At 46.1% G+C, this 27,326-nt stretch overlaps 1 protein-coding gene across 1 annotated transcript in view; it reads left to right on the top strand.

Annotated features, from left to right (window-relative positions):
- znf423 (zinc finger protein 423) overlaps window positions 1-27,326 on the top strand; it is a 134,815-nt gene that overhangs the window by 42,217 nt on the left and 65,272 nt on the right. Inside the window, exons 4-18 of the mRNA XM_076082095.1 lie at window positions 17,613-17,790; window positions 18,383-18,507; window positions 18,747-18,828; window positions 19,027-19,102; window positions 19,400-19,680; window positions 19,786-20,069; window positions 20,208-20,588; window positions 20,843-21,024; window positions 21,601-22,140; window positions 22,276-22,426; window positions 22,629-23,222; window positions 23,367-23,551; window positions 23,979-24,403; window positions 24,733-24,946; window positions 26,506-26,590. Of these exons, the coding sequence (XP_075938210.1) occupies window positions 17,613-17,790; window positions 18,383-18,507; window positions 18,747-18,828; window positions 19,027-19,102; window positions 19,400-19,680; window positions 19,786-20,069; window positions 20,208-20,588; window positions 20,843-21,024; window positions 21,601-22,140; window positions 22,276-22,426; window positions 22,629-23,222; window positions 23,367-23,551; window positions 23,979-24,403; window positions 24,733-24,946; window positions 26,506-26,590 (3,783 nt within the window). The remainder of the gene's footprint in view (window positions 1-17,612; window positions 17,791-18,382; window positions 18,508-18,746; window positions 18,829-19,026; window positions 19,103-19,399; window positions 19,681-19,785; window positions 20,070-20,207; window positions 20,589-20,842; window positions 21,025-21,600; window positions 22,141-22,275; window positions 22,427-22,628; window positions 23,223-23,366; window positions 23,552-23,978; window positions 24,404-24,732; window positions 24,947-26,505; window positions 26,591-27,326) is intronic.

The following is a 27,326-nucleotide window of genomic DNA, read 5'->3' on the forward strand; positions in this document are numbered from 1 at the left end:
CACATCGCTATCGCCAGATAATCATAACTTTGATTCACCAGATTTTGTCACCTGCTGATAGCTTCATTTCCAGGCTACAGACAGTGGTTACGGAAAAACTAAAAGGATAGACGTTGTGGGGAGTGGGGTCTGACTATAGGGCGTTAACGATCTTTTATTTCATGACGTAGACTAGTCCCAAGTGGACGATTCTATTCTCAGAATTGGCCTTGCGCTGTAGGATTGAATTAAAACAGCAGATGGTGTTTTGAGCCATTTTCAACAACGAAATGCCAAATTTTTTTAAGAAACGTCAATGCAGCATTGATGTGTTTCATGACAGTACAGTCATATCATTTAGTTTACAGCTTAAAAAAACACTTTGAAGTGAGAAGTTACTCCTTAATAACACAACTACCCCGTGGCACTGGCTAATTGCAGTATCACATGCAGAAATACCCCGCGGTACCCGCCTTGAGATCTGACAGCCTCTCGTAGGTATCAGACCCAGCACCGTTCCTAGACACCCTTTAAACGCCAGACTTTTTCCTCCCTCTGATCAACTCGTCAAATGATCTACTTCATGGAGTTCACAGGCGTTCTCTCCTTTGGGTGCTTATTTGAGCATCCTGTCACCAACCTACTGGTTAACAAACACACAAGTTGAAGGACCGTGATTAAAGACGTCCCTCCCAACAGTTTTGATCAAGCTGCTTGATATGTTGACACAGGACAAACCATAGAAATTGAGGGGGGGGGGGGGGGGGTCTCATTTTACTATCCTCACAGATACAGTGTCCTGGGTTTGTCTCTAAGTGTGTTTACGTTTGTATGTCAGAGCTAAACATGTACAGTGTGTGTGCCCTTGTTGGCTTATCTACATAGTTCTTTATATATACATATACATACATACATACATACATACACACACACACACACACACACACACACATACATATATATATATATATATATATAAAGAACTATATAGATAAACCAACAAGGGCACACACACTGTGTGTGTGTGTGTGTGTGTGTGTTATGTCTCTATCAGTGTTTGTGTGGCCGCGTGAGGATAGAGTTGTCATGAGGCCATGTGGGGGACTCTTCCGTGTATGTGTCGATACGTGTGTGTGTGTGTGCATGTGTGTTGGGGGAGAGGGGTGGGGGGGTTGTCTGGATAATGAGGAACAGGCCATTCCTTTGGATTCCTGCACCCCTGCCAACAACCAGGACCCCCAGAACCTCTACCCCCCTTTCCTTTTCTCCCCCCCCCCCCATGCTGACACCTGGGACTTTTTTCCCCCTCCCTCCCTCCCTCTCTGCTTCTTCTTTCCCTCTTCCCAAGTGGAACGTACAACCTCCCTCCATTTGATACACCTCCCCTCTCTCTCCCTTTCTGCCTTTTAACCTCTCTCTTCTTCCATTCTTTCTCCACTTCCTTCTTCCCTCCCTCATTTTCATCCTCCTCTCGCCCACTGGGATCCCAAGACGTATATCTCCCATTCATCCCTCCTCTCCTCTCCTCAGTCTTTCTCGCAGCATACAGACCATACTGTCTGCCTCCTTCTCCTCGCTCCTTCCCTCCTTGCTGTCCCTCCCTGCTGAGTTCTCAAACTCAAAACTGACCACATCCCTTCCTTTCACCCTCTGTCTCCCTTCCCCCATACCCTCCCTCTATTCTCTCCCCATCTTCTCTGTTCCCTGTGGAGCTGGCCCCAAAGCTCTGATCCCTTCCTCCATGCCCCCAAACTCCCCCACTGTGCCCTCCCAAGGCACATACACACGCACACACACACACATTCACACACACCCTGTGGCGACTGGCCCCAAAGCAGCCCCCGTTTGTCTCCCTCCCTCTGTTTTTCCACTCTTTCTTTCTTTCTTTCTTTCTTTCTTTCTCTCTCTCTCTCTCTCTCTCCCCCCCGTCTCCCACACCCTGTTTGATGCTTTAGATTTGTTATGCACTTCACTTAAACTGTTTTTCTCAACACTGTATTTTGAAGGGAGCTATTTATTGCACTGTACCCACTCGGGGTGAATACATCCTGTAAAGAATTACGACTTATTGTACGTTACACATTTGATTGAATGTGTTTCTACTCCAGGCTGTCTTGACAGAAAACCTGTTTTCTGTCTCTGTGATGTTTAGGTACTGATTTAAAATGATATTTTGCTTGAATGAGTCTAGGTCATTGTACTGATAGATGGCTCGAGATCCACAATATGTAATTCCCACTGGGGACTATCGCGGATGCTGCAACAGCAAAGACTATCACCCACTTATCTTTTAACACCTGTCCATCAAGTACAGGTGTGTGAATATAAATATATATCCACCGGCACACCTGCTTGACTCCGACAGCAAAGATATTGAATTTACTATTACAGCTTGCGACAAACTAAATTTAATACAAAGATACACTCAGGTGTTCTGGCACATGCACGCACACATGCACACACACACACACACACACACACACACACACGGTTTCAGTGGCAGACAGTAGTGGCAAAGGGCAGTGTACCACAGGGAGAGGGCCTATAATAGTTTTAACCCAGCGCTCAGGTGTGACTCGCCTTTGTCCGGCCAAATGTCAGAGAAAAGCACAACTCCAGGGAGAGAGGGAGGGTGGAGGGAAGGACGAAGCCAAGTGAGTCAGAGAGAGTGGAAATGCAGGAAAGGGGTGTGAGATGCATATATGTGTGTGTGTGTGTGTGTGTGTGCAGTGAGAGGGAGGCAGGAGTCGACCAGACTGATCAGGCTGAATGCTTTTCTGTGTTTTCTCAATAGATTAGCTGGCTCGCTGTATTTGTATCGATATAAATTACTGACTCTTTTGTTAACCGACTGACCGACTGACTGTTATGTCCTGCAAGTGAGCGGCTGTTTTTTGGCAGCCTGTCTGTCTGGGCCCCTGGTTATGTGGGGGCTGGGAGCCCCACTCTGCTCTGTTCTCTCCCCGCCTCAAGAGCTCCCTAGGGGGGCAGCAAGACCAACTCTGCCAGCCTCCCACACTCCCATTTACCCCCACCCCGATGCTGAGCATGCATGCACACACACTGACGTCAGCTGCTCTGGGCCTTCTCCCCTGGGTGCTACCAGAACCCTTTGTTTCCCCCACCCCGCTTCATCCCCGCCTCCCTCCTCTCCATCTCTCCTTCCACCCTCGCTCCTCTCCCTGTCCTTTGTCCCTTGAAATAGCTGTCCTGCTTACTGCCTGATTGGAATTCACTGCACTATGGGAAGTCACAGGGGAGGGCCATTGTCAAGTGTGTGTTTTTGTGCGCACAGACATGTGTGTAAATGTGCTTTTCCCCCCCTCTTTGTTAAATGATCATGAGTGCTTGCAAATTTTCTCGTGCGAGTTTGGCTCGTGTGTTCGGGTGTCAAGAAGGCATGTGGCGGTAGTGCTGTCGGTTCGAGAAGCAGTTCAGTAATAAACTGAAAGAAGAAGTCCGTGACTTGTTTTGAGAGATAATATTTTTATATTTTATATCCTGATCGAGTAATGATTGTTTGCCTGTTAAAATGTGATTGCTGGATGATATGATGCCGGACTTTCACCCAGGAGGCCGCTGTTTGTGTCCTGTGTGAAACCAAATATCGATTTTCTTAAATAACAAATATTCTCATTTCAAACCAAATGACCATGTTTTTACTCTAACCAAGCAGTCTTGTTGCCTAAACATGACCACGTAATTGTGTCGCGTTTTTGTTTTTCTTTCAACTTACAACGTTCTTCACATGTTTAAAACGGCAACCGTAACCTGTCTTTCCCTTGAAAGGTAATTGAGAAGGAGTTTAGTTGTATGGGAATGTGAATGTAGTTGGCGACATGGTTGGGGAGGCCGATACAGTATGTGCATACTCAGCCAGCATAGTTTTCCTTTGATATATATTGTCAGCAGGATACATGGTGCCATGGTGTGTTTACAGTATCTGTACAGTATTTGTAAGTGAACATTTTGTATGTAGGTTTTATCATCAGTGTGTTTTCTGAGTGATGGGGGAATGTGTGTGTGTGTGTGTGTGTGTGTGTGTGTGTGTGTGTGTGTGTGTGTGTGTGCGTGTGCGTGTGTGATCATGCGTGTTTCTGATCCCAGCATGAATCCTAGAATTGGGGTTAAGGAACAAGAGAATTCCTCCCTCGTATTCCCTCCGTTCCCCTCCTGTGGTCTCCCTCCCTCCCTCTCTCTCTCTCTCTCTGTCTCTCCCTCTGTCTTTGTCTCTGTCTCTCTCTCTCTCTCTCTCACTCACCCGAGAAAGTGGGATGTCTTGAAATATTAACCAATCTGCTCTTCATTTTTCAAATATGATAGAAAACAGACTGCTAAATAAGTCAGGAGCGAGGCCTGCCCGGGGAGCGCTGCAGGACGGGGCGCTCAAATAAACAACACAAACAACAACAATGGAGAAAGGGAAAGATGGAGAAGGGGAAACTCTTGTACTTGTATTTACCAGCATGGGTCACTGCAATGGCTGCTGCACCAGTCTGTGTTTCTCTGTTGGGGGCTGTGAAACAATGACTGGGGTGGGCTCCGAGGCCTTGCTTTACCTCAACACTGCTGCTGGCGCCCTGCTGGAGTGATGAACTCCCCCAGGAAGAAGCACTGCTACGTGGGCCTGCCACCATCCCGGGCTCCTCTCTCTCTCTCTCTCTCTCTCTCTCTCTCTCTCTCTCTCTCTCGCTCTCTCTCTCTCTGTTCCTGGGATGGTGTCAGGGCTAGTGCTGAGTCGGTAGAGGGCATTATTTCGGGGGGTTTTGGGTGGGTTAGGGTGAGTGGATATTTCTCCCCCTTGTTGGCTGCCAAGCCATGCGGCCTGCGAACGAGCAGATAAAATGTTTTGCGTGCGACTGTGAGTCAAGAACCGATCGTGCTTGTGTGCAGAGATTTGTATGTGCCTGCATTTGGAGTGTATGTGGGTATTTGGAGTGTGTGTGTGTGTGTGTTAGAGAGTTAGTCCTCAGAGAATAGTGTGTGTGGTGGGAGGTGCAGTGACAGCTGCAGAAGGGGGGGTGGGGGGGCTTGGGAGCTGACTGCTCGCTGGCTGATAAGGGGGGCTTCACATCAGAGACGCGACAAGAAGACTAATAATGCTGGAGTGCAACACGCACACTCAAACACATACACACACATGTACACACAAACACAGAGAATCTCATAGAAGAGAAGCGGTGTGAGAAAAAGTTAAGGAAAGCTAGATAGGGCTGTGGGACACCGGAAGGAGATTTTTTGTGTGTGTGTGTGTGTGTGTGTGTGTGTGTGTGTGTGTGTGTGTGTGTGTGTGTGTGTGTGTGTGTGTGTGTGTGTGTGTGTGTGTGTGTGTGTGTGTGTGTGTGTGTGTGTGTGTGTGTGTGTGTGTGTGCGTGCAAAGTGGGGGATCTCAGCGTTGAGGCAATAGACAGAATGAGAAAGATATGTGAATGTGTGTATTTGTAATGTACTTAACTTTGTGTACACGTAGTTACTGAAAGGCCGCCTCAGAGGTCAGTTTGAAAGGTAAAGAGTCCAAAGCACACACGGCTCATTAAGACATCTATAAAAGCCAACAGTTACAGTGTGAAGCCGCACACTAGTGAAGGCAAAGTGGAACTCTACATTGTGAAACAATACACCAATGTCCTATTTTCCAGTGAAGTAATGGTTGTTAAATATTACGTCTAAAACTTAACATGTCCGGCTTTATATTTAAAAAGCCATTTTCTGGTGAGCCGTGAAGGAATTCAGTGACATAAGACACAACAGAAGGAATCACAATAAATTGTAGAATAACGCACCAAGAATGATGGGCTGGTGCTGGGCGTCATTTTTGAATACTCTGACAGATAGATCAGATATTTTGACACTTCACAGCAGGAATAACGAAGGTGTAGCTGATGACATTAACAACGGCTTTGCATCAGCTAATTTCCATCAAGAAAGAAGTTCTATTGGAATTGTTTGAGACACTCAAACGTACTGAGAAGAGCAGGTGAGAGCATGTAGCCTCACGCTGAGCCCTGTGCAGTGTCACAGAATGCTGCACCAGCTCACCATCTACCAATACACAGTGTTTCGCTAATGTCTCTCTCCTAACGAAGGCCTAATCAGTCTCCGTTAAATCCACTCCAGTAGCACGATGCTTTTATTCCATTCCTCGTTCCTGATGTAATAATAGCCCCCACCAGTCCTTAATTATTCATGTTTTAGAAATACAATCCAAGTTAGCGGTTCAAACATTAGTACATAATAAAACTCCCGAGGCCTCGCTTTTAATTTAATTCCTCCGTTTAAATTAATTTTGGGGCATGCTTGTGCTTTTAGCTTGCTCAGCCGCCGAGGGGAGGGGGTTGGGAAACGGATAGAGGAGAGACGGAGGGAGAGAGGGAGAGACGGAGGAGTGAGGGCTCGCTCAGGGAGACGGATCTGCTGCAGGTGGAAGAAACAGCCATGCAGGTGTTTAAGCATGGTGAGGGCCACTGGATGGTGGAGGGGAAGACATGAGGGACGGGAGGCGGTGCAGGAAATGAATCCAATGTACACATCCAAGTGTGCTCTTAAGTATAAATTGGAAATCCGTATACAATCTGATCTGCTGTCAGTAGCCTTGTTAGACTTGAGTACTAAAAGGACAATCAGGACATGAGCAGGTGGACACGGAGAGATAGATGGAGGGGGAAAAAGGATGGTGGACCAAAGGGGGGGGGGGGGTGGCAGCGAGCAGGTGTAGGGAGAGAGAAAGATTGGAGGAGGATGGAGGGATACACGGGTGAGGGTAGAGGATCAAACGGAGGGGGAGGAAGAGAAAGAGATTAGCCATGCTGATGCTAGGGGGTCCCCCTCTAAAGGCACAGCAAACCCCAGTCAGTCAAAGAGGCATTTCCATTTCTCTGCTCTCACCGCTCTATTACACTGTTAGCGTCCGCTAACTGAGTGTGTGTGTGTGTGTGTGTGTGTCTCTGTGTGCCGTGTGTTTCCCGTTTTTTTTGTTTGTTGCATGTGCGCTCAAATTCATGTTTCATACCGTGTGCGTGACTACCCTTTTTCACGACAAACAAGAAAACGCATTTATAGAAATAAAGCAGAGCGGATAGTTTTTGTGTCTTCTTGGTAGCAGCTACATTCTTATGTTTGTCACCTTTACTTTCACAAATTCCAATTATCTAGAGAGGAGGACACACATACATATGCCAACACAAGGTCAGTTAGAGAGGGAATGATCCCCAAATATCAAGTTCAATGTGACGGTGGAGAAAGAGGGGCTTCAAAACAAACTGTCCAGAAAAGAGGCTCCTGTGTGAATTCGAGACCACACACTGGCTGCAACAAAGAGCAGCGCTCAGACACACAGGGAGCCACGCACAGACAGAAACAAAGGTGCATTTGGTAAGAAAAAAGAGAGGTGTGTGCGTGTGTGTGCGTGCGTGTGTGTGTGTGTGTGTGTGTGTGTGTGTGTGTGTGTGAGAGAGAGAGCTGGCGACATGAAACAGATCAAAGGGGGGGAGAGGTCGACAGGGCAGAGAAGGAGAAAGACAGAGAGTGAGAGGCCAGGGGGTCCCGTAATTACAACCTACATCCGCCAAGCTGAGCCATGTGTGACTGTGTGTGTGTGTGTGACTGTGTGTGGACTTCCTTCTGAGATTTCTGATACTTCTCTACCCCACACTACATCCATCCTTTTGCTCTTTTCTTTCTTTTCCCTTTCTTTATCTCAGTGAAAGGTGACTCACCTTGTATACCTTTTATTTCTGTGTGTATAATTAAGAACACCATCCAGGACATAACTTGCACACAGCGTACATTCTGTACATGAATATTGTCTCACAAAAACATAGTTAGAGCCTAATAACACATACAAAAGCAAACACAGTAGGTGACGCTGTCAGGCCTCTTATCTGGACCTTGGTCAGTCAATGTCAGTGAGATTAAATGCCTTCAGATGGGATGGACAGGAGAGCCTGCGCTGACCTGATCTTGGTGCCAGATGGAACGACAAAAATACTTCATGCACTAAAGCTTCTTGTCCTCTGTGGATTACGTTTTGATACGCAATAGTTATTCTTTCACTAGTATTTGAGAGCTAAATGTGTACATTTTGCTTCTTGAAAATAATATATTTGTTAATGAGGCCTCGAGGCTGTGCTACAAAAGTGACACACACACACACACACACACACACACACACACACACCGCACGCTACAGCTAATATCTGTTCTATTCATGTTAGAACTGAGAGGGAAATTAATTTAGCATTTTGTCTGATGAATGCACCCCCAAGTTTTTGCCACCTTACTGTGGTTGAGTTGCCATTTGTTGGCGCTTGCATGTGTAAGTTTATGCATATTACTTTCTGAACATTGTGTGTGTGTGTGTGTGTGTGTGTGTGTATGTACGTGTGTCTCTCTATCCCAGTGAGCATTCTCTCTCTCTCCACCTCTCTTGCCGTCTGTGCCTCTAATCCCTGAGTGTGTCACTAATGGCAGGTCCAGGTGTTCTGCTCTGCTCTGCTCCTCCCCTCGGGACTCCTCTTCAGTGTGTGTGTGTGTGTGTGTGTGTGTGAATGTGCATGTATTCCTCTCATGGGGGGTTTAGGAAGTGTGAGTAGGGGGCTGTCCAGGATCCCGTCCTCCAGAAGGTAAGGGAGGGAAGGGGAGCGGTGTGCAGGAGGTACCCGCTTCTCGCAGCTTGCTCTTGGGCTTCCCCTGGGCACAGGACCCCCCTCTACCATTCTCCCACGAGACCCCATGAGCCACATTGCCTCTCTGTCTCCCTCCCCTCATTTTCTCCCTCGCTCTCTCACTCTCCCCTCATATCCGTCGCTCGGTGGTTCATGTACCTGCACTGCTTCAGTTATTTTGCTCTAAATGGAGAGGCTCTGGAAGTTCGTTAAAAAGAAACAGTTTATGTGTATTCTCGGTGCATTTGTACCACATCCACATGTTTGTTTACCTGTGTATTCGTGTATCAGTGTGTTTGTGGTTTGAACAGAGTGCACCAGCTGCCATACATCTCTTATTTATAGGTCCCACATACACATAGGTGAAGGTGTGAGGACTCGTGTGTGTGTGTGTGAGATATTGTTTATACATCTGTAGATCAATCACATCCATTAGTAGTGGATGATGAATGCGCACACTTATATGAGGTTCTCACTTAGCACCAATTGTCCATCATAATTCACCAGGTAGCACTAATATGGCTTTGAAATATAACTCGACTGTTCTCATAACTGCATGTGCGTTGTTACGGTTATGTAGGTACTTCTGTGGGTATTTCTGAAACATCCAAGGGCCTCCTTACGTGCGTGAGTGTGTGCATTTACCGGCGAGTGTGTGTGTGTGTGTGTGTGTGTGACTCAGGTGAATGTGTTTCTAGGTTAGAGAGCGCTCTGTCAGTCCACCAAACCTCATTCTTAAAAATAGATAATTTAGCCGCCGGCATTCACACAACGGAACCACACCTCTTTGTGTGTTTGTGTGCGCGTCCTCATGCAAGCATGTGTGCATATTTACTGTACTGAGTGTGTGCGTTGGCATGGTGTTGTTGTTTGTCTAACACTCTGCCTGACAGCTGGTTCTCATTTCTGAGCGAACAAACAGCAGACGAGATGGACAGCGAGTGGGATGGGGGGGGGGGGGGGGATTTCCTACGCAGGGCACGGGACCACTAACCCTCCTGGTTAGTGCCTTGCTCTGCTCTCTGTTTTGACTGGAGCCATAGAAGAGATGAAGTAAATAATCAGAGGGAATCAGGGCAGCGTGAGATAAAAGGCTTGTTGAGAACGAGTTTGAAAAGAGGGAGGATGAGAAAAAGAGGGAAGTGTGTTAAGAGGAAGCAGATGCCAGCCCTCCTCTACCACATGGTGGATGTTTGTGTGTGTGAGAGAGTCAGTGCGCCGTTGCATGCATGTGTGAGTGTTCATGTCTTCTAGCTGTGTGTTTATGTTATTATGGTATATATAATACAGATCATGCATTTGAATTGGCACTAAATATTACGAGTTATTTTGCGTTAATTATTCTTCATCCTACCGACACTGCAACAATTGTTTTTTTGACAATTATTCTCTTTATCAAATAGACTTCCAATGTTTTGTTCAATAGATTGATTAGTTGTTTAGTTTATAGAATGTCAGTAAATGGAAAATGCCGTTCACAATTTCCTAAAACTCACGGTGATGTCTCCAAATTGCTTGTTTAGTCCAGCCAACAGTGTGGAATACAAATTCATTCAATTTAATATCACAAAGGACAGATATATGCTCACAATCCTTACATTTGAGAGCCTAGAAATAATTGACATTGACATTTTTCGCTATCTTTTGGTCTATAATATGTAAGAAAGAAAAAACGAAATACGGTCATCACTGTTTCCCACATTCCAACTAACGGTCCAGAACTCAAAGATATTCACTTTTGACAAATAGAAGCCGCAAATCCTCACATTTAAGAAGAGGGAACCAGTCAGTGTTTGGCACTTTTTGTTTGAAAAGTGAGGTTGAAACGCATTGAACACTTGCTGATTCACTTCATGGAATCGATCAGTCCGCTAAATGTTTCAGCGACGTGCAGCACCATTCAATGCTTCCCAATTTCCATTAGTTTTCTTGTAATTACAAGCATGACAACACAGGTGTGTCAAATACTGCCTAGGATATTTGTTGACATCTGAAAAATAAATTTGAAAATGTGTAATTACTTAAAAAAAACAACTAATATTGATGTCAAAATACATAAAACCAATTCTAACTCTGTCGTTCTTCTCGAGGTTTCTTTTTTTTCAATAAAGTTTTTTCTTGCCTCAATAGAGGATCTAAGGATAGTTGTTGTATGTTGCATTGATTTTAAAGCCACGTGAGACAAACAAAACTATTCCGTAAGTTTGTCTTCTTGACTCTTGTTACAAGTCTCAGATAAACTTCTGACTGTGTACTTCATTCATTCTGTAAGCCGTGCTGACCTCGTCTTTGAATGCTGCGCTGTTCTATATGTGTTCTCTCTGTGTGTGTGTGTGTGTGTGTGTGTGTGTGTGTGTGTGTGTGTGTGTGTGTGTGTGTGTGTGTGTGTGTGTGTGTGTGTGTGTGTGTGTGTGTGTGTGTGTGTGTGTGTGTGTGTGTGTGTGTGTGTGTGTGTGTGTGTGTGTGTGTGTGTGTACATTATATTATGCTGTGTGGTCTGGACAAACTCGTCATCTGCCAGCTCACTGTCCACCCACCCCCATCCTCAGCCCCCTGCCCCTAACCTTCTGCCCTCACACACACTCACACACACACTGCCCATATGGAGCAGTTGGCGCCCAAAAGCTTCCAAAGCAGCCGGACCCATTCCCAGGGCAGAAGGTGAGGGTCCCCACAGCCTGCTTAGTGTGTGTGTGTGTGTTTGTCCATCCACCGTGTCCTCAGGGGCTCGAGCCCCGGACAGACTCCCGCACCGTCCTTTCTGTCTGTCCTCGCTGTGGCGCGTATGTGTGTGTTTGTCCCGACTGACCGCATCCCTCGTGTGCGGCAAGGACAGCAGCAGAGGACTGTGGGTCCTCCATGCACAGGCCAGGGTTGCAGGGAGAGCAAACGTGTGAACCGCTGCACCCAGTTAAAAGCCAACCACATAGAGGATGCATTCTGCAGACTTTGGTGTTTGTGTGGAGGCCATGTTGTTGCCGTCTCATGAGATGAAAATGTCAGAACTAGCTAGGTAGCCTTCTTATTTCCTGTGGCTATCCCGTGCACCAGGAAGAGTATTTAAATGAGTGGATTTTGGTCACTTTTCATTGTTTTGGCTACTTCATACCTCGTACATCACACCAAGAGGAAGTAATAAGCAGCATTTGAACAGCCTCTAAGTTAATTGTGCAAAGCAAAAAACATAAATCACACAGTTTGTCACAGAAATGTAACTTCAGATTTAGGCTGCAATTTTCTGCATGAATCCAAAACGATGCAGCAGCTATTTTTGTTTAACCTGCAGGATGTTCTTTACAAAGATAAAGTGTGTGGTATGCTTGCTTTCCGTCAAACTTAATTTAGTAGTGGTGAATTATACTCTAATTGTGTTTGTGTGTGTGTGTGTGTGTGTGTGTGTGTGTGTGTGTGAGAGAGAGGGGGAAAAAAAAATAAGAGAGAGTTTGTGCCTGGCTGCCCAGAGAGAGCCAAGGGTGGAAGTTGTTTTTCTGCCCCCTATGGTGAGTCTGGGGCTGTGTGTGTGTGTGTGTGTGTGTGTGTGTGTGTGTGTGTGTGTGTGTGTGTGTGTGTGTGTGTGTGTGTGTGTGTGTGTGTGTGTGTGTGTGTGTGTGTGTGTGTGTGTGTGTGTGTGTGTGTGTTGGTGTGTGTGTGTGTGTGGGTGTGCACGCTTGGAGCAGCCTGGGGCCATCGGAGGGGGCCTGGGGAGCCGTGGAAGGAGGGATGAAGCGAGAGCGGGATGGAGGGAGAGGAGGTCAGCAAGGGTCTCGCTGGGTAAGGTGCAGGTCTGGGCCGATGGCCAAACAGAAAGGTGGAAAGGAGAGCGAGGCGGTCGGGAGGTGGAAGGAAGGGAGCAGGAAGGGGAGACGGGGAGAGAAACACAGGCTGATGGAAGGATGCAAATTTGAGCAGGTAGACAGCTATACCCAAGGTGAACACATCCATTGAACTCGTCAGAAAGCAGGTTTCCATGACACTATTACTTAGGTTTACATTGTTGATATTTGGAGAAACAGCCCTGTTTGCATATTTTCGGTGTAACTCCTAATGAGGACATCACTTGCTTATTCTGAATTAGATGAAAGTAAGGATGAAAGGTATGGTAAAACCTGAGATAATTCCTTTGATACAAGAATATTCAAACATTCAAGTCTTTGGTTCCAATACATATTCTTTTTCTTGGGGCGTTTGTCATCCTAAGGAAATGTTACTTTATTTTGACAGTCAATCGCGTGTTTAACTTATCCGATCACATTTTACATTATTCATTTCTAATGTTAATTCATACTTTTCTGCATGTAACAGTAGGCAGTATGCAGCTTTAGCACTTGCAGTGGGAGCCGGAACCTTTTTTTTTTTTTTTTTTTGCTGCTACCGTCTGAGCTCCTTTGATTCCAACATCAAAGCAAGAGGAAGGAGAGAAAGCACGACGTACATGGATTATATTTCCATTTCAGGCATTTAGCAGCCGCTGTTATCCGGAGTGAACTAATTGAACTCATTTTCTTGAGTGCTGGTTCCATGTCAGCCCATCGAGTCGTTTACTTCATCAGTTTGCCACTTTTACAGCCTCGTATAGAATATTTAAAAAAATGCCGGCTAGTTTCCAGACTCACATTTTGGAATGGTTGAAACCGTTCACGATCATTAAATCTGGAGATCACAATAGTCTCCAAAGTTTATTTTACCCAGAGTTCCATCTGATAAACTCTGCTGCTTTGATGCCATTTCCCTCTGTGTGACAGTCATGACAAAGCAACTGAGTTTAGATAGGGGGCAAGTAGACGGGGGAGGCAGAAACATGAAGAGAGATTGATCAGCGTGTGTGTCTCTTCATTAGAGTGTTTCACCAAGGCTGTGTCCTCCACACGTTGCCACACTGTCTGGCCTATTAGAGAGCCATGTGGGGAGTGTGTGTGTGTTGTTTGCATGTGTGTGTTTGTGTGCGTCTGCCGTTTCAGGTAGACTCAGGCGGTCCGTTTAGTTCCTTTCTGGTCTTTTCCATTTCTCATCACAGACCCCTGGTTTCTCCTCTCCTCTCCTCTTCTTTCTTGTCTCCCCTTTCATACCGCCATCTCTTCCCTCTCCTCTGGAGTTCAGAGTCTGTCCATCTGGAACGTCCTCCCCCCCCCCCCTCTCTCTCCCTCGGTCCCGTCCAGGCCGAGAACACAGGGGTGAAGGCCAACACCAGTAGGGGGAGAGACGGCGGGACGGAGGGAGAGATGTCAGCGCTATAATGAGTAACAACATGAAAGCTGACGGAGGGAGGGAGCGAGCGAGGGAGGGAGGTAGTGGAAGAGAGATGAAGACAGAAGAGTAGAGGGACTGCTGGGGACAGAGGGAGGGATGAAGGATAGAGGGAATGGATGGGAAAGGAGAGGACTGCAGTGTGAGAGATAAAGCGGTGGCAGAGCAGTTGGGGCCCTGTGGTCCTCCACTCCGCTCCTCTCCTTCGTTTTCATTCGCCAGAGAAGAACAGAAAGGAGGAGGAGGAGGAGGAGGAGGAGACGGGGGTTTGAACAGCATGTGTCGGCGTCCGCCTGCTCCTGCCTGTTACTCTTTCTCTTTTTCTCCCCCCCACAACTACTTTTTCGCCCTCATTTTTTATTTTTTTCCCCACTCCAACACCCCCTCCCCCCTCCGCAACCAGCCATCCTCCCCATCTTCTCTCGAGGATTCTTCTCTAATTTAACTTTTCATTGAAATTTTCCTCGCTCCCCCATCCCCATCCTCCAGTTTCTCCCAGTCTGCCATTCGGCCTTGTCTTGCCAGGTCCCCTCGCGGCCCTCTGACAAAGGCGCCGTTAAAAAGCCGTGTGATCCTCCATTTTAGCGCCAGCCACGCTAGTCAGAGGATTAGGGCTCTTTAATGACGCTAATCTCTCCTCCCCTTCTTTCTCAATCCCCCCCCCCCCCCCCCCCCCCCCCCCCTCAAAAAGAAGTGATTTCTCCCTCTTGCTCTGAATCTCTCTTGTCTCTCTTCCTCCCACTTTCCCAGCTCACAAACTTTACCATAACGGACTCATACTGGTGTTCCCATAATGACCCCCATGTGTCCAGACCAGCACTGTGAAGAAACACTTTCACTGTTTTTTCAAGGGTACATTCACACCCCCTTCCTCTTTACTTTGCTAAATATAACACGTACTTGAAATCAAATCGTTTTGCTGAACCTCGACTGGCCGTATTGGGTCGAGTGTTCGACTGTATGCTCTGTATCTCCGGTTATTGTTGAGTGAATCCTGTCCGACACAGCAGAGAGAAAGAGGGGGAAAAAAGGTGAGCGTGTACAATATCTGTGTTGGAGACAGTATCACTAATCTGTCTCAGGCTGCACTTAAAGACGTGTCCCCTGTTGAGTCGGCAGCGGGAGTTGTCTGGATTGGCGTTTTATAGACGCACTGTATTTTAGCACCAGCCCTGCTCCGTGTAGATGGTACATCTATTCATCCTGTTGATGTCACTGACATGGAGACAAATAGAGTCCGCTCTGCCTCTTATTCACCCATGGATTTGATGCTTGTGTTGTGGGTGACTCAGTGGCATAAAACAAATTAACTATCTGTAAAAAACGGAAGCAGCTCTTTGGACTGGAAGGACAGGAAGAATTTAACATCCATACTTGATCTGCACTGCGTTCCTAATGCAGCTCAAATGTTGGTTTTTAGATTTTTCATAATCTCATTCTAACTGTGTATCAGGAGACAATGCGTGGTGCATTTACAGGGATTGTTTAACATTTATCACTTGTACAAAACCTTTAAAAAACACATAAATGAAGCATGCTACCATTGATTATTTTGGCTACTTGTCATTTGATACACCCGGCATTTTGACATCTCACAGTAGGAAAGCACAGGCGTACGTATAAAATAAATGTCGGCTGAATTCCATTTAGCTGCTTCAGTTCCAGGGTCGTGGTATTATTCATGCACACTGTCATGACTTACCGGGACACTTGAATATAAGCAGAGTCATCGTCAACGTTGCTAATCGCACCTTTTGAAGTCCAAATGCTTGTTAAGATTCCACCCGATCATCTGACCTGACCTTGATGGATTTGGGATCGATATAGATGGAGGTTGACGTGTATAGGTCGCTTTCAGGCCGGGCGTACTAGAAAATGTCACGGGTCAGGGTGGGCGGATCAAAAAGTCAAAAAAGCAGCGTTGTGAGTAAGTTATTTATAACTTCAAGAAACATTTCAAGCAGTAGTCTGCCTTCTCGTCCCCCTTCACTGTCTCCTTTCCTCTTTACACAAAATAAACTAATCTGGAATGAATGCCGGAGTTTTGTTGGTGACAATAAATTGTCAATATCTTTCAAACATTTAGCAAAATTATACTTCTCCCCCCTAAGTTCCACTTTCATCCTCTCAAGGCTACTCATCTCATTGTCTCTCATCCTCCTCCTTTCATACTCTCAATTTCACTGTCTCCCCCATCTCTCTCTCTCTCACTCACCCTTCGTTGTCACCCGCTCTCCCTCCCTCTTGCCTCGCTGTTCGGCTTCATCTTGATATCTCTATTTTCTTATGTTTTCCTAAACCTTTTTTTTTAGTTTCCTTCTAGCTTCTAGTCAAATTTATAAGTCATGCTTTCACTATTTTTTTTTTTAACCCAGAACCCCCTGCTGATTCTTATTTGCTCATCGCAGTGCCTACATTTTCTCTGCGATCGATTCATCACAAGGATCCGTTTTCCACCCCCTCTCGGCTAGGCCTAACACCCAGTAGACTAGACACACACACACACACACACACACACACACACGGGAGATGCACAAGAGTGTAGGTTGAGGTAAAACGGTGCATTGGAGAGGTTTCTAAAATTATCAGCAGGAACTTCTCTTCTGCACACGTCTGTGCTGTGAGTGTTTGCATTTGCACACTCATTGGCCTTATGTCCGACTACTTTTTCTCCCGATCTCTCCGTCCTAACACTCTATTTCTATATTTTCTCTCTTTGATTTATTGCTGGCCTAATTGATACAGCTATCAGATAAAAGCAAAGAAAACCCCCCCCCCCCCCGCCCTCCCTTGCTCTCTTCTTTACATTTTTCAGGCAAATGCTAAATAGCCTCACGGAGCTGCTTCACGGAGCGCACAAAGAAGAACAGAACAATATCAAGCGTTATTCAGTTCCCTCTTTTGTTGCCTCAAATCCATTCTGAAGTGTCTATTAAAGGAGTCGTGGCCTTTTTGTCGCCCGAGCACCAGACTGCACAGGAGGGGGAGAAAGAGGGAGAGAGGAAAAAAGGAAAAGAGCAACGCATAATCTCCTATGTATGGCAGATAAGAGGAGAGAATATCGCCATCTTTCCGCTCTGCTCTCCACATCTCCTAATCGCTTTTCCGACGTTTCAATCTGCCAAGGCCCTAATGAAAATATGATGAGGCGGATCTATGGTCCTCGGGGACGGATGGAGGGATGGGAGGTGAGGGGAGGGGAGGGAGGGATGGAACGAGGGATGGCTGCAGAGGGAGGATGAAGGGAGAGAAAATACACTCTGTCCTTATTTCTGGGCTCCGTCGGGGATACATAGTTCTTGGAGCTTTCTATTTAGATGTTGCTGCTGCCGGAGTGTGTCTCGCTCTTCTGTTTCATTCTCTCTCTTTATCTCTGCCATCCTCATTTTCCCTCTGTATATATATGTGTGTGTGTGTGTGTGTGTGTGTGTGTAACCGGGATAAATGTGTTTATTTTTTAGTTTGTATTCCTTTTTTCTTATTTGAACTCCCACCGGCTGCCTCTCCCGCCTTCTGCCTTCCAAGGAAGATGTAACTTCTTCTTAATCATTCTAATGCTCCCTGTTTTACCCCCACTTTTCTTTCTGTCTGCGCTCGCCTATCTCTTTTTTATTTTTTATATAAATCCTGCAGCTGTGTACAAAATGTGTGTATATATGCGTGTCTGGCTGCAGATGAATCAAAGGCTTTTTTTAAACGTCCCGTGTCTGTTTCCCTTTCTGTCAGACGGTGATGATGACCCAGCAGGGCTGTCCTGGGTGCCTTCCTCGCCCTCCAGTAAAGACGTGGCATCGCCCTCACAGATGCCCGACGGCTGCTGTGACCTCGGCATGGCCACCGGCGGCGAGGAGGAAGGAGGCGCCGGTCTGCCGTACCCCTGCCAGTTCTGTGACAAGTCCTTCAGGTATAACACTCGCTGTCGTTCGCCTCCCCGGGATGCGGGCCGGTTCCGTCTCGGTGCCCGTCGTAGACTATGACACTGATATCATATCTGTCTGTTCAGCTGCCTCCTCATATGCTGAATATCAATGTGTACGTGAATAAACAGTATTCTCAATATCGCCATGGTAACATGGAGCACTAAGGCAAACAGTGAAAGGAATGAGGTGAATACATTTCCCACATACATCTCCAGGGACGAGCTAAGACCCACTTTAAGAACAGCTGTCACATACACCATAAAGTCATCATCATGATCCTCTGTATTACTTCTTACACCCAGCTGTCCTCTCTATTCCTCTGATTAGATGGATGCAGTGATATTAGTAATAGTTTGAATTTCAATTTGCTTTTGATACCAAAGACTTATATATAGAGGTTATATTCATCAGGGAGTGGTGTGTCCAAGCAGCACAAACCAGCAGTCACTTTCATCTTTTATGTGCTTACTTCCTTAAATTGAAGGTGGTGTGGAAGTTTTCATTTTGTCAAGCAACTTCGTAAACTTGAAAATGCCTTTTGTGAATGACCGTCCGTCTCCCATTGATTCTCCTCAGCCGTCTGAGCTACCTGAAGCGCCACGAGCAGATCCACAGCGACAAGCTGCCTTTCAAGTGTACCTTCTGCAGCCGTCTGTTTAAGCACAAGAGGAGCAGAGACCGCCACGTCAAACTCCACACAGGTAGATAACAAGCCCTCCAGGCCCGCTAAGTCTGCATCGGCATAGAGAGACCAAATGGGTTGCAGATCCACATTAATTTGATGAACGTGGATTCTTTTGTTATTCAAGAATTGAACAATGGAAAACACCAGAATCAGACTTGGCAACACATTTGTTCTGACAGTGTTTTGGGGGTCTACAATATATTGGGTTTGTTTTTCTGATCCAATCACCTCTCAAAAATATGCTGCTTGACACAGGAGACAAGAAGTATAGTTGTCAGGAGTGTGAAGCTGCGTTCTCCCGCTCTGATCACCTGAAGATCCATCTGAAGACACACAGGTAACTGCTTCTGATCCTGTTCTTAGAAACTCTTCATGTTGATCCAAATGTTCATCTGACGTTCATTTTACTTTCTTTTTACTCTTGACTCTTATTTGACTCTTTCTATTTAGATCTTAAAAATGTCTTTTGATTCGTAATTTATTTTTCTGATTCGTGATTGTTTTTGTTCTTTACATCATTTATCGACACCTCCAGCTCCAGCAAACCGTTCAAGTGCAGTGTGTGTAAGCGTGGCTTCTCCTCCACCTCGTCACTGCAGAGCCACATGCAGGTAAACGCTTGTTTGATATTTTCTGTTAATATAACTGTTAAAATGCCTCGATGCTTCAGCTCACTGCTGACATTTTCTATAGATAGTCTATCGTGTAGTTAAAATCTGATAATGGGACAGCCCTTATTTCCATTGTCGCTAGTGCAATTACCAAAATATATTACAATGGCAAATAATAAAAATCAGCAATGATTTCTTTTTAAGGCCCTAGCTTACTGTCATCAAATGAAACCTTTTGACAGAATGTTTTACAACACATGCTTCTTTAAACCTTGACTACCCTCTGACCTCTGGCAGGCTCACCGCAAGAACCGCGAGCACCTCGCACTGAGGAGCGAGAGGGATGGAGGGAAGAAGGGAGCAGGAGGAGACACTGACCTGGAGCAGGACCTGTATATGTGTGATTACTGCGAGGAGACGTTCAGCCAGACGGACGAGCTGGAGAAACACGTCCTGACCAGACACCCCCAGCTGTCTGACCGAGCCGACTTGCAATGCATCCACTGTCCAGAGATCTTTCTAGACGAGGCGTCTCTCCTCACGCATATTGAAACGCAGCATGCCAACCGCAAACACAAGTACTATAGACTTGCTTTTTGAAGTTGTCAAACCACTGATTTTCATTCATGTGCAGTAATGGTATGTAGCTTGCGTTTAACTGGTCTTTTGCTACTACCCCCCAGATGTCCTGTCTGTTCGGAACAATTCCCATCTGTGGAGGATGTCTACTGCCACTTAGACAGCCATCGCCAGCCTGACTCCTCCAACCACAGCGCTGCCAGTCCTGACCCTGCGCTGGGCAGTGTGGCCTCTATGAGCTCGGCCACTCCGGACTCTAGTGCCAGTCTGGAGAGAGGCTCCACGCCGGACTCTACCCTAAAGCCCAGCCAGGGCATCGAACGAGGCCGCAGAAGAAACATCGACTCTGTGGAAGACATTGTGATAAGCCTGGGTCATCAAGTGGGAGGTACGGTACAGTCAGTCACTTATCTACAGAGCAGCCAGTCCAGTTACATCTATGATTTGATGGCCAAAGCTTGGTTTATATGTTCAGACTACCTCTGTGTATTTCTAATTCAGTGGGTTTGCCTTCCTATCTCCACAGGGGGAGGGGCAAACTGGGCTAAAGTGACGTACTCTTGCCCTTACTGCTCGAAGAGAGACTTCCACAGCCTGGCGGTGTTGGAGATCCATTTGAAGACCATCCATGCAGATAAGCCGCAGCAGAGCCATACGTGTCACCTCTGCCTAGACACTCTGCCAACGCTTTACAACCTCAACGAACATGTGCGCAAAGCTCACCGTACCAGTGGAGGAACCATAGGCACAGCGGTGGCGGCTTTTCCCCTGCTGCAGTTCACTAACGTCACAGCGTTCCACTGTAACTACTGCCCAGACATGTTTGGAGACATCAACTCTCTGCAAGAACACATCAGAGTGTCGCACTGCCTGCCTGGTGGGATTGTGGCGGGGTCCACCACATTAGGTGTGTTGTTGGAGAAAGCTACTATTCCTAAAGTATGGAAAATGACTTAAATATGTCTATTGGTTTTGCTCGTGCATTGTTTGTTAAGAGGGCTTGTATGGTTTCTGGACTGAGAAAGGTTGTTGAAATATATAGCATGGTTAGTATTTGGTTAAGTGGCCATTGTATGGGATATATATGTACATTCATGTGTGTATTGTATCATAATGTAATTTAAAGGAAATAAACAATGCAACTTAATTCCTCCTCTCTAGAAGGGAACCATGCCTTCTTCTGCAACCAGTGCTCCATGGGATTCTTGACGGAGTCTTCGTTGACGGAGCACATTCAGCAAACGCACTGCAACTCCATCGCAGGGGGCGGATGTGTATCTGGAGGAGGGGTGGCCAAACTGGAGTCTCCTGTACTACAGACTGCATCGCAGTCCTTCATGGAGGTGAGAACTCGTCAAGAATTACATTTCAGAAATGATCTTTCAGCCAGAGTTGAAAATAATTGGTGGTGGGCCTGCCTGGCTTTTGCACACGTCAACGCTATTACCAATCTGTGGTTGAGCTCATAAACAATAAGCTGGTTCCTATTTAATTAGGTTGTTTCCTTTACTCTGTCATGAGCCCAATTAAGTGTTAAATGATGCATACTGCTCATGCAATTCTGATTAATGATAATTTGACTCTATGAATTACTTCCTGAGTTGAGTCTGCAGTTACGGTGAGTCATTGCTGGTCTAAAATCGTATTTTAATTAAAATTTCCCAAATTTTAATTAATGCAGACTTGACCGACCACAGTCAAAATTCTGTTAATCATCAGTCTATTATTTCTGAACTTAAAAGTTATGATGATGACTTAAATTGAATGTCTCTGCTTGTCTCCATGTCTCTCTGTCTTTCACTTCTTCTCTCTGTATCTTTCCAATATTCTGTTTTTCTCTTCAAGAACTAAACCACAGTATTTTGTCAATGTATACTATTCTTTAAAAAGTAAAATTAAGAGTTCTTTTCCACGTACAGGTTTACTCCTGCCCTTACTGCACCAATTCTCCAATCTTCGGCTCACTCCTCAAACTCACCAAGCACATAAAGGAGAACCACAAGAACATCCCGTTGGCTAACAACAAACGGCAGGCAAAGGTCGCAGACCTAAGCCCCGCCTCCTCTGACATAGAGATCTCCTCCCCGAAGCGCCACAGGCTGGGAGGGGACTCCACCCCCTCCATGGGGAGCAACGGGGACTACCCGTGCAACCAGTGTGACCTGCGATTTTCCAGCTTTGAGGGTTTCCAGGCCCACCTAAAGTCACACCTGGAGATGCTGCTGAGGCGCCAGTCCTGCCCCCAGTGCAACAAGGAGGACTTTGAATCCCAGGAGGCGTTGCTTCAACACCTGACAGTGCACTACACCACCACGTCGACCCAGTATGTGTGTGAGAGCTGCGATAAGCAGTTCTCCTCAGTAGATGACCTGCAGAAACACCTGCTAGACATGCACACGTTCGTCCTGTACCACTGCACTCTCTGCCAGGAGGTCTTTGACTCCAAGGTCTCCATACAGGTGAATCAAACCTCTTCCTTCCTTTGGGTGTTACTTATTTTCCTTCATATTCACATCACATTTAATACATTAGTGGTACAACCGTTGAAATTCACCTACTGGGATCGCTTCTTTTTTCCACTTTCTGCTATTTAGGTGCATTTGGCAGTGAAGCATAGCAATGAGAAGAAGCTGTTTCGCTGCACAGCCTGTGCCTGGGACTTCAGGAAGGAGTCTGACCTTCAGATCCATGTTAAGCATAACCACCTGGGCCAGAGGTCAGGCCTCCCAGGGGGGCTCGGAGCAGGTACTGTACATCTTTCCTGGTAGGATTGGCTAAGTTTCATTAGAAAAGTAAACCTGACTCTCTGAAAATAAGCACAATGATCTCAACAAGCAAAAGTCAACATTTAAATAAGAAAACCAACCCCCAAAAAATACCTGACAGAATTCTTGTGGGGTAGATTGGGCTTGAATCTGCATATCTTGACCCAAACTTTGTCCCACAGGACTCAAGCCCCGGAAGTGCATCTTCTGTGGTGAGACGTTTGGAACAGAGGTGGAGCTCCAATGCCACATCACCACACACAGCAAGAAGTTCACGTGTCGCTTCTGCGGCAAAGCTTTCCAGGCCATGTCGCTGCTAGAGAGACACCTGAGGGAGAAGCACTGCTTCTTCGATGGTGGCAGCATCACTGGCAACGGGGGTGGCACAGGGAGTGGCGGGAGTCAAAACGGGACGCCCAACGGGCTGGCGCAGACCTCCAAGCGAGGAGGAGGAGGAGGAGGAGGAGGAGGAGGAGGAGGAGGAGGAGGAAGTGGTGGCAATGGAAGTGCAGGAGGCATTGAAAGAGCAACAGTGGCGGCGGCCGAACAAGCCGACCTGCAGAACATGCTGCTGAAGAGCGCAGTTGCGGGAGGAGGAGCTGGCCAGGGAGGAGAGGCAGCCAACAGCCACGAGGCAAGCGGAGGCGAGGAGGAGCTGGACAATTCGGAGCCCATGTATGCCTGTGATATCTGCGGGGCAGCCTACACCATGGAGTCACTTCTGCAGAACCACCGACTGCGTGACCACAACATCAAACCGGGAGATGATGACGCTTGTAAGATTTGTTTTCAATCATCAACTTCTTGTTTATACCTTTTCATTATTATTTTACAGTTTAATACAGGACATGAAATATGTCTATCTGTATGTGTTATATGATGATGATGATGATGATGATAAAAGTCATTTCGTACACCAGGTTCTCGAAAGAAGAAGGCAGACTTCATCAAGGGGAACCACAAGTGCAATGTGTGCTCCAGAACATTCTTCTCTGAGAGCGGGCTTCGTGAGCACGCTCAGACGCATCGCGGCCCCGCCAAACACTACATGTGTCCAATATGTGGCGAGCGCTTCCCCTCTCTGCTAACCCTCACTGAACACAAGGTGCTGCTCTCTGGCCTGTATACGTGTATGGCTGTGTGCATGTCTTTTGGGCCATCTATGTTTCAGCATGTCATTTGGAGGTTTTACACGTAGGGAACAAGTACAACCCTCATAGGTATAAAAATACTGCCGCCTCCTTTTGTTTTTCTCTTGTGTTACTTTTTGGTCGCTTTCTATCTCTCTTTTGATCCAGAAGCTTCTTTGGCTGCTTTGAATTTAGAATGTTAAACTGTCCTAAGAGAGGCAATTACACTACAGGAAAGAAAATATTGAAAAAATGTATTGTGTAATGCCGCTACAGTCAGTCAGTATTATACCAACCGTGTGTGTTTCTGGATATGCTTCTATGCTTTGATAAAAGGTCGTATCACTCACTACTTTTTGCATCATTATGTTCATACCTTTTGTGTATATTCCCTCTCTGCAGGTGACCCACAGTAAGAGCCTGGACACAGGTACCTGTCGAATCTGTAAGATGCCCCTGCAGAGTGAGGAGGATTTCATAGAGCATTGCCAGATGCACCCTGACCTCCGCAACTCCCTCACCGGCTTCCGCTGCGTCGTCTGCATGCAGACCGTCACCTCCACCCTGGAGCTGAAGATCCACGGCACCTTCCACATGCAGAAGCTCTCCGCCGGTTCTACGCTCGGAGGAGGAGCTGGAGGAGGAGGTGGGAATGGCGGAACAGGAGGAGGGAACTGTTCTGCCTCTTCATCCCCTAACGGGCAGCTGCTGCAGCACAAGTTGTATAAATGCGCCTTCTGCCTAAAGGAGTTCAAGAACAAAGGGGAGCTGGTGAAGCTGGATGTACACGGCCTGCCTTATGGCCTCTGTGCTGGCTGCATGAGCAGGTGGGTGGCCAACTTATAAACCCTGTGGATAATGCCGTGTGTTCATATAGAGATACTTCAGTGGACAATACTTAACTTTACTTTTAAATCAACAGCAGCACATCGGTACAGCTTTGCCACAGAGTTTTAAACATGATTAAGTCTCTCACACATGTAACGCACATTTATTACCGGGTTGAACACTTGGAAGCTTGGATTTAGTATTGCTGTCACTATCTTTTCTCCGTACTGGAGCCTTAAAGGGAAGGAAGTCTGTGCTAAATTTTGTTTAGCAACAGTTAATATTACTGAATTCAGCTAAAACAAATTTAAATGTTCAATCAAATCAGGGGCACAAACGGCCAGAGCCCCAGCCAGGGAGGACACGCCACGCCAGGGGACACGCAGGGAGAGAAGGCCATGGGCGGGCTCAGGTGTCCGGAGTGTGGGGTGAAGTTTGAAAGCGTGGAGGACTTGGAGAGTCACGTCCAGACAGATCACCCGGAGATCAGCCCTGAAACCAGTGCAGCAGGAAAGAAGGCTGAGGCTTCACCTGCACCTAAGGTGAGACAGGACAGACTGAGACAAGACAGAGAGACAAGTGCTTCTATGGAAACTTTCTTCTCAAAACCTCTCAAACCAAGTCTTTGGCGTTGCATTTTTACTAAGATGAGGAGGACGTTTGGTAATGTGAGTAAATATAAAATATCTCTATAACACTGAAAACTAGAATCAGATTGGAATCTTAAATGTCAATACCTCTGTAGTGCTTCTCAACAAAAATATCAACACAAATGAACAGAACTGAGAGTACAGTGAGGTACATGAAACATTACCCAGTATCATTAATGTTAATGAGAAAAACTGCATTTAAAAGATGGAGACATTTTCAGGAGACTCAAAAATCCTGCTGTAGTATGTTTGCACGAGGTGTGTGTGTGTGTGTGTGTGTGTGGGTGTGTGTGAGAAGTATTGGTGCGTGCTGCTGCTTTTGTATCTGTAGCCTGCATACATATGCTTGTGTGTATGGCGGTGTGTGTCAGCTGAGCCCCACTGGGTCCTGGGGCTGGGGCGTGCTGAGGCATTGTGGGAGCTGTTCGTTCTACTTGATATTGACAGTCAGGCTCCCCGGGACCTGCCACGTGTTTACGTGTGTGAGAGTGTGTACTTGCAAGTGAGCGTGTGTGTGTGTGTGTCAGAGGCAGTTCCTAGGGACCCTCTGTCTTACCTGCACCTTTGTTTCTGCTTAGTCTAACAGCACAAAGCAGACAAAGTAGGATTTTCTGTGTATATGTGTCTCTGTGTGTGTGTGTGTGTGTGTGTGTGTGTGTGTGTGTACTCAGCCTAGCAGGCTGAAGCAGCAGAGAGATAGTGGAAGTGGGGCCTTTGTGTATTTTGTATGTGTTTGTGCATGAGTGATCGCTGTGTGCTATGAATGGATAAGCAGAGCCTCTGCTTCTCTCTCTCTTTGTTTCTGTGTCTCTCACCCTTGTTTCTCTGGCTCTTTATCTCTTTCGTCCTCTCTTGTCCTCTTTTCTTCTACACTCGTTTCCTCTGTTTCTGTTTCATTGCTTCTTCCCTTAATCTTTTTCCTGTTCACTCCCTCCCTTATTAATTTCTTTCTCTCTTTCTCTGCAGAGGCATTGTGTGTGTGTGTGTGTGTGTGTGTGTGTGTGTGTGTGTGTGTGTGTGTGTGTGTGTGTGTGTGTGTGTGTGTGTGTGTGTGTGTGTGTGTGTGTGTGTGTGTGTGTGTGTGTGTGTGTGACTGCATGCTTCTTCCTTTCACCAAATCTCCAAAGACTTGGACTTTCAGTATTGCTTGATTAGTGTGATACTTTGTGGGGTTCACATGTCTTGCATGTTGAGGTTTGGGAGCTTAAAAGAAAGAGTGACATTTAATACAAAATGAATAATAATAATAGTTTCTTACAGGTAAATCGTTACTACGGCTACAACATGATTAAATATATTTGTTCTGATCAACCTAACTAAATATATAACTAATATATATATTTTTAAACTATTATGCTTTCACAGTTAAAACACTCAAATATGATATATTGCTTTGTATTTTATTTAGTTTTTTTCACATTCTGTGGTGTTCTTGTGTCTCTATCTTACAGAAGAAGACCTACCAGTGTATTAAATGCCAAATGACGTTTGAGACGGAGAGGGAGATCCAGATTCATGTCGCTAATCACATGATCGGTGAGTGAGGCGCAGCTCTTCCACTCTGTTCGTGTGACTGAGAGTGTGTCGGTGTTGATGATGCACTTCGGCGACTGTGAATGTCTCGTCTCCTCGTGTTCTGTTTTTTGTTTCTCTCGATTTGTCACCACAACTATTGCAATTCCTGCACACTTTTGCTATAAAGCTAGCCAGAATAAAACACACACACACACACACACACACACACACACACACACACACACACACACACAGGGTGTTAGATACACAGATGAAATGAAGAGCTCTTTTTGACTTGTGGGCTGCCTGGACCAGCTGTTGTGCAATTCACCATTTGGCTACATCTTGGAAATCTTGACATAGAAAACAGTCGACATTACAGATAAACCTTTATAGACCAAGTGTAAAACAAGACAAATATTACATAACTCCTGGCTATTCATGCCTTGATGTGAGGGTTTATAGCTTGGCCTGGATGAAGTCAAACACCACGTAGCATGTGATGCTCTGATGCTGCTGCAGATGTGGCAAATCAACACTGAGGAGAGTCCTAATGTACTGTTGCACTCCTGGAACAATGTAATGCATTATCAAAATGATAATGTATAGGTCAGCTTCATCATTGAAAAGCCATTATTGCCTGTTAAGGGCTGAGAAAAGGTTATATAAAACTGTTTATGAGTGCACATATTATAAGTGGAGTGTGTGTTTAACGAAAAACTACCTCTGTAGTTTGGAGTCTATGTTCTTTTATGAG

Source organism: Anarhichas minor, unplaced genomic scaffold (genome assembly GCF_050575085.1).
Source record: "Anarhichas minor isolate MPS153535 unplaced genomic scaffold, ASM5057508v1 ptg000090l, whole genome shotgun sequence".
Classification (NCBI taxonomy): Eukaryota; Metazoa; Chordata; class Actinopteri; order Perciformes; family Anarhichadidae; genus Anarhichas; species Anarhichas minor.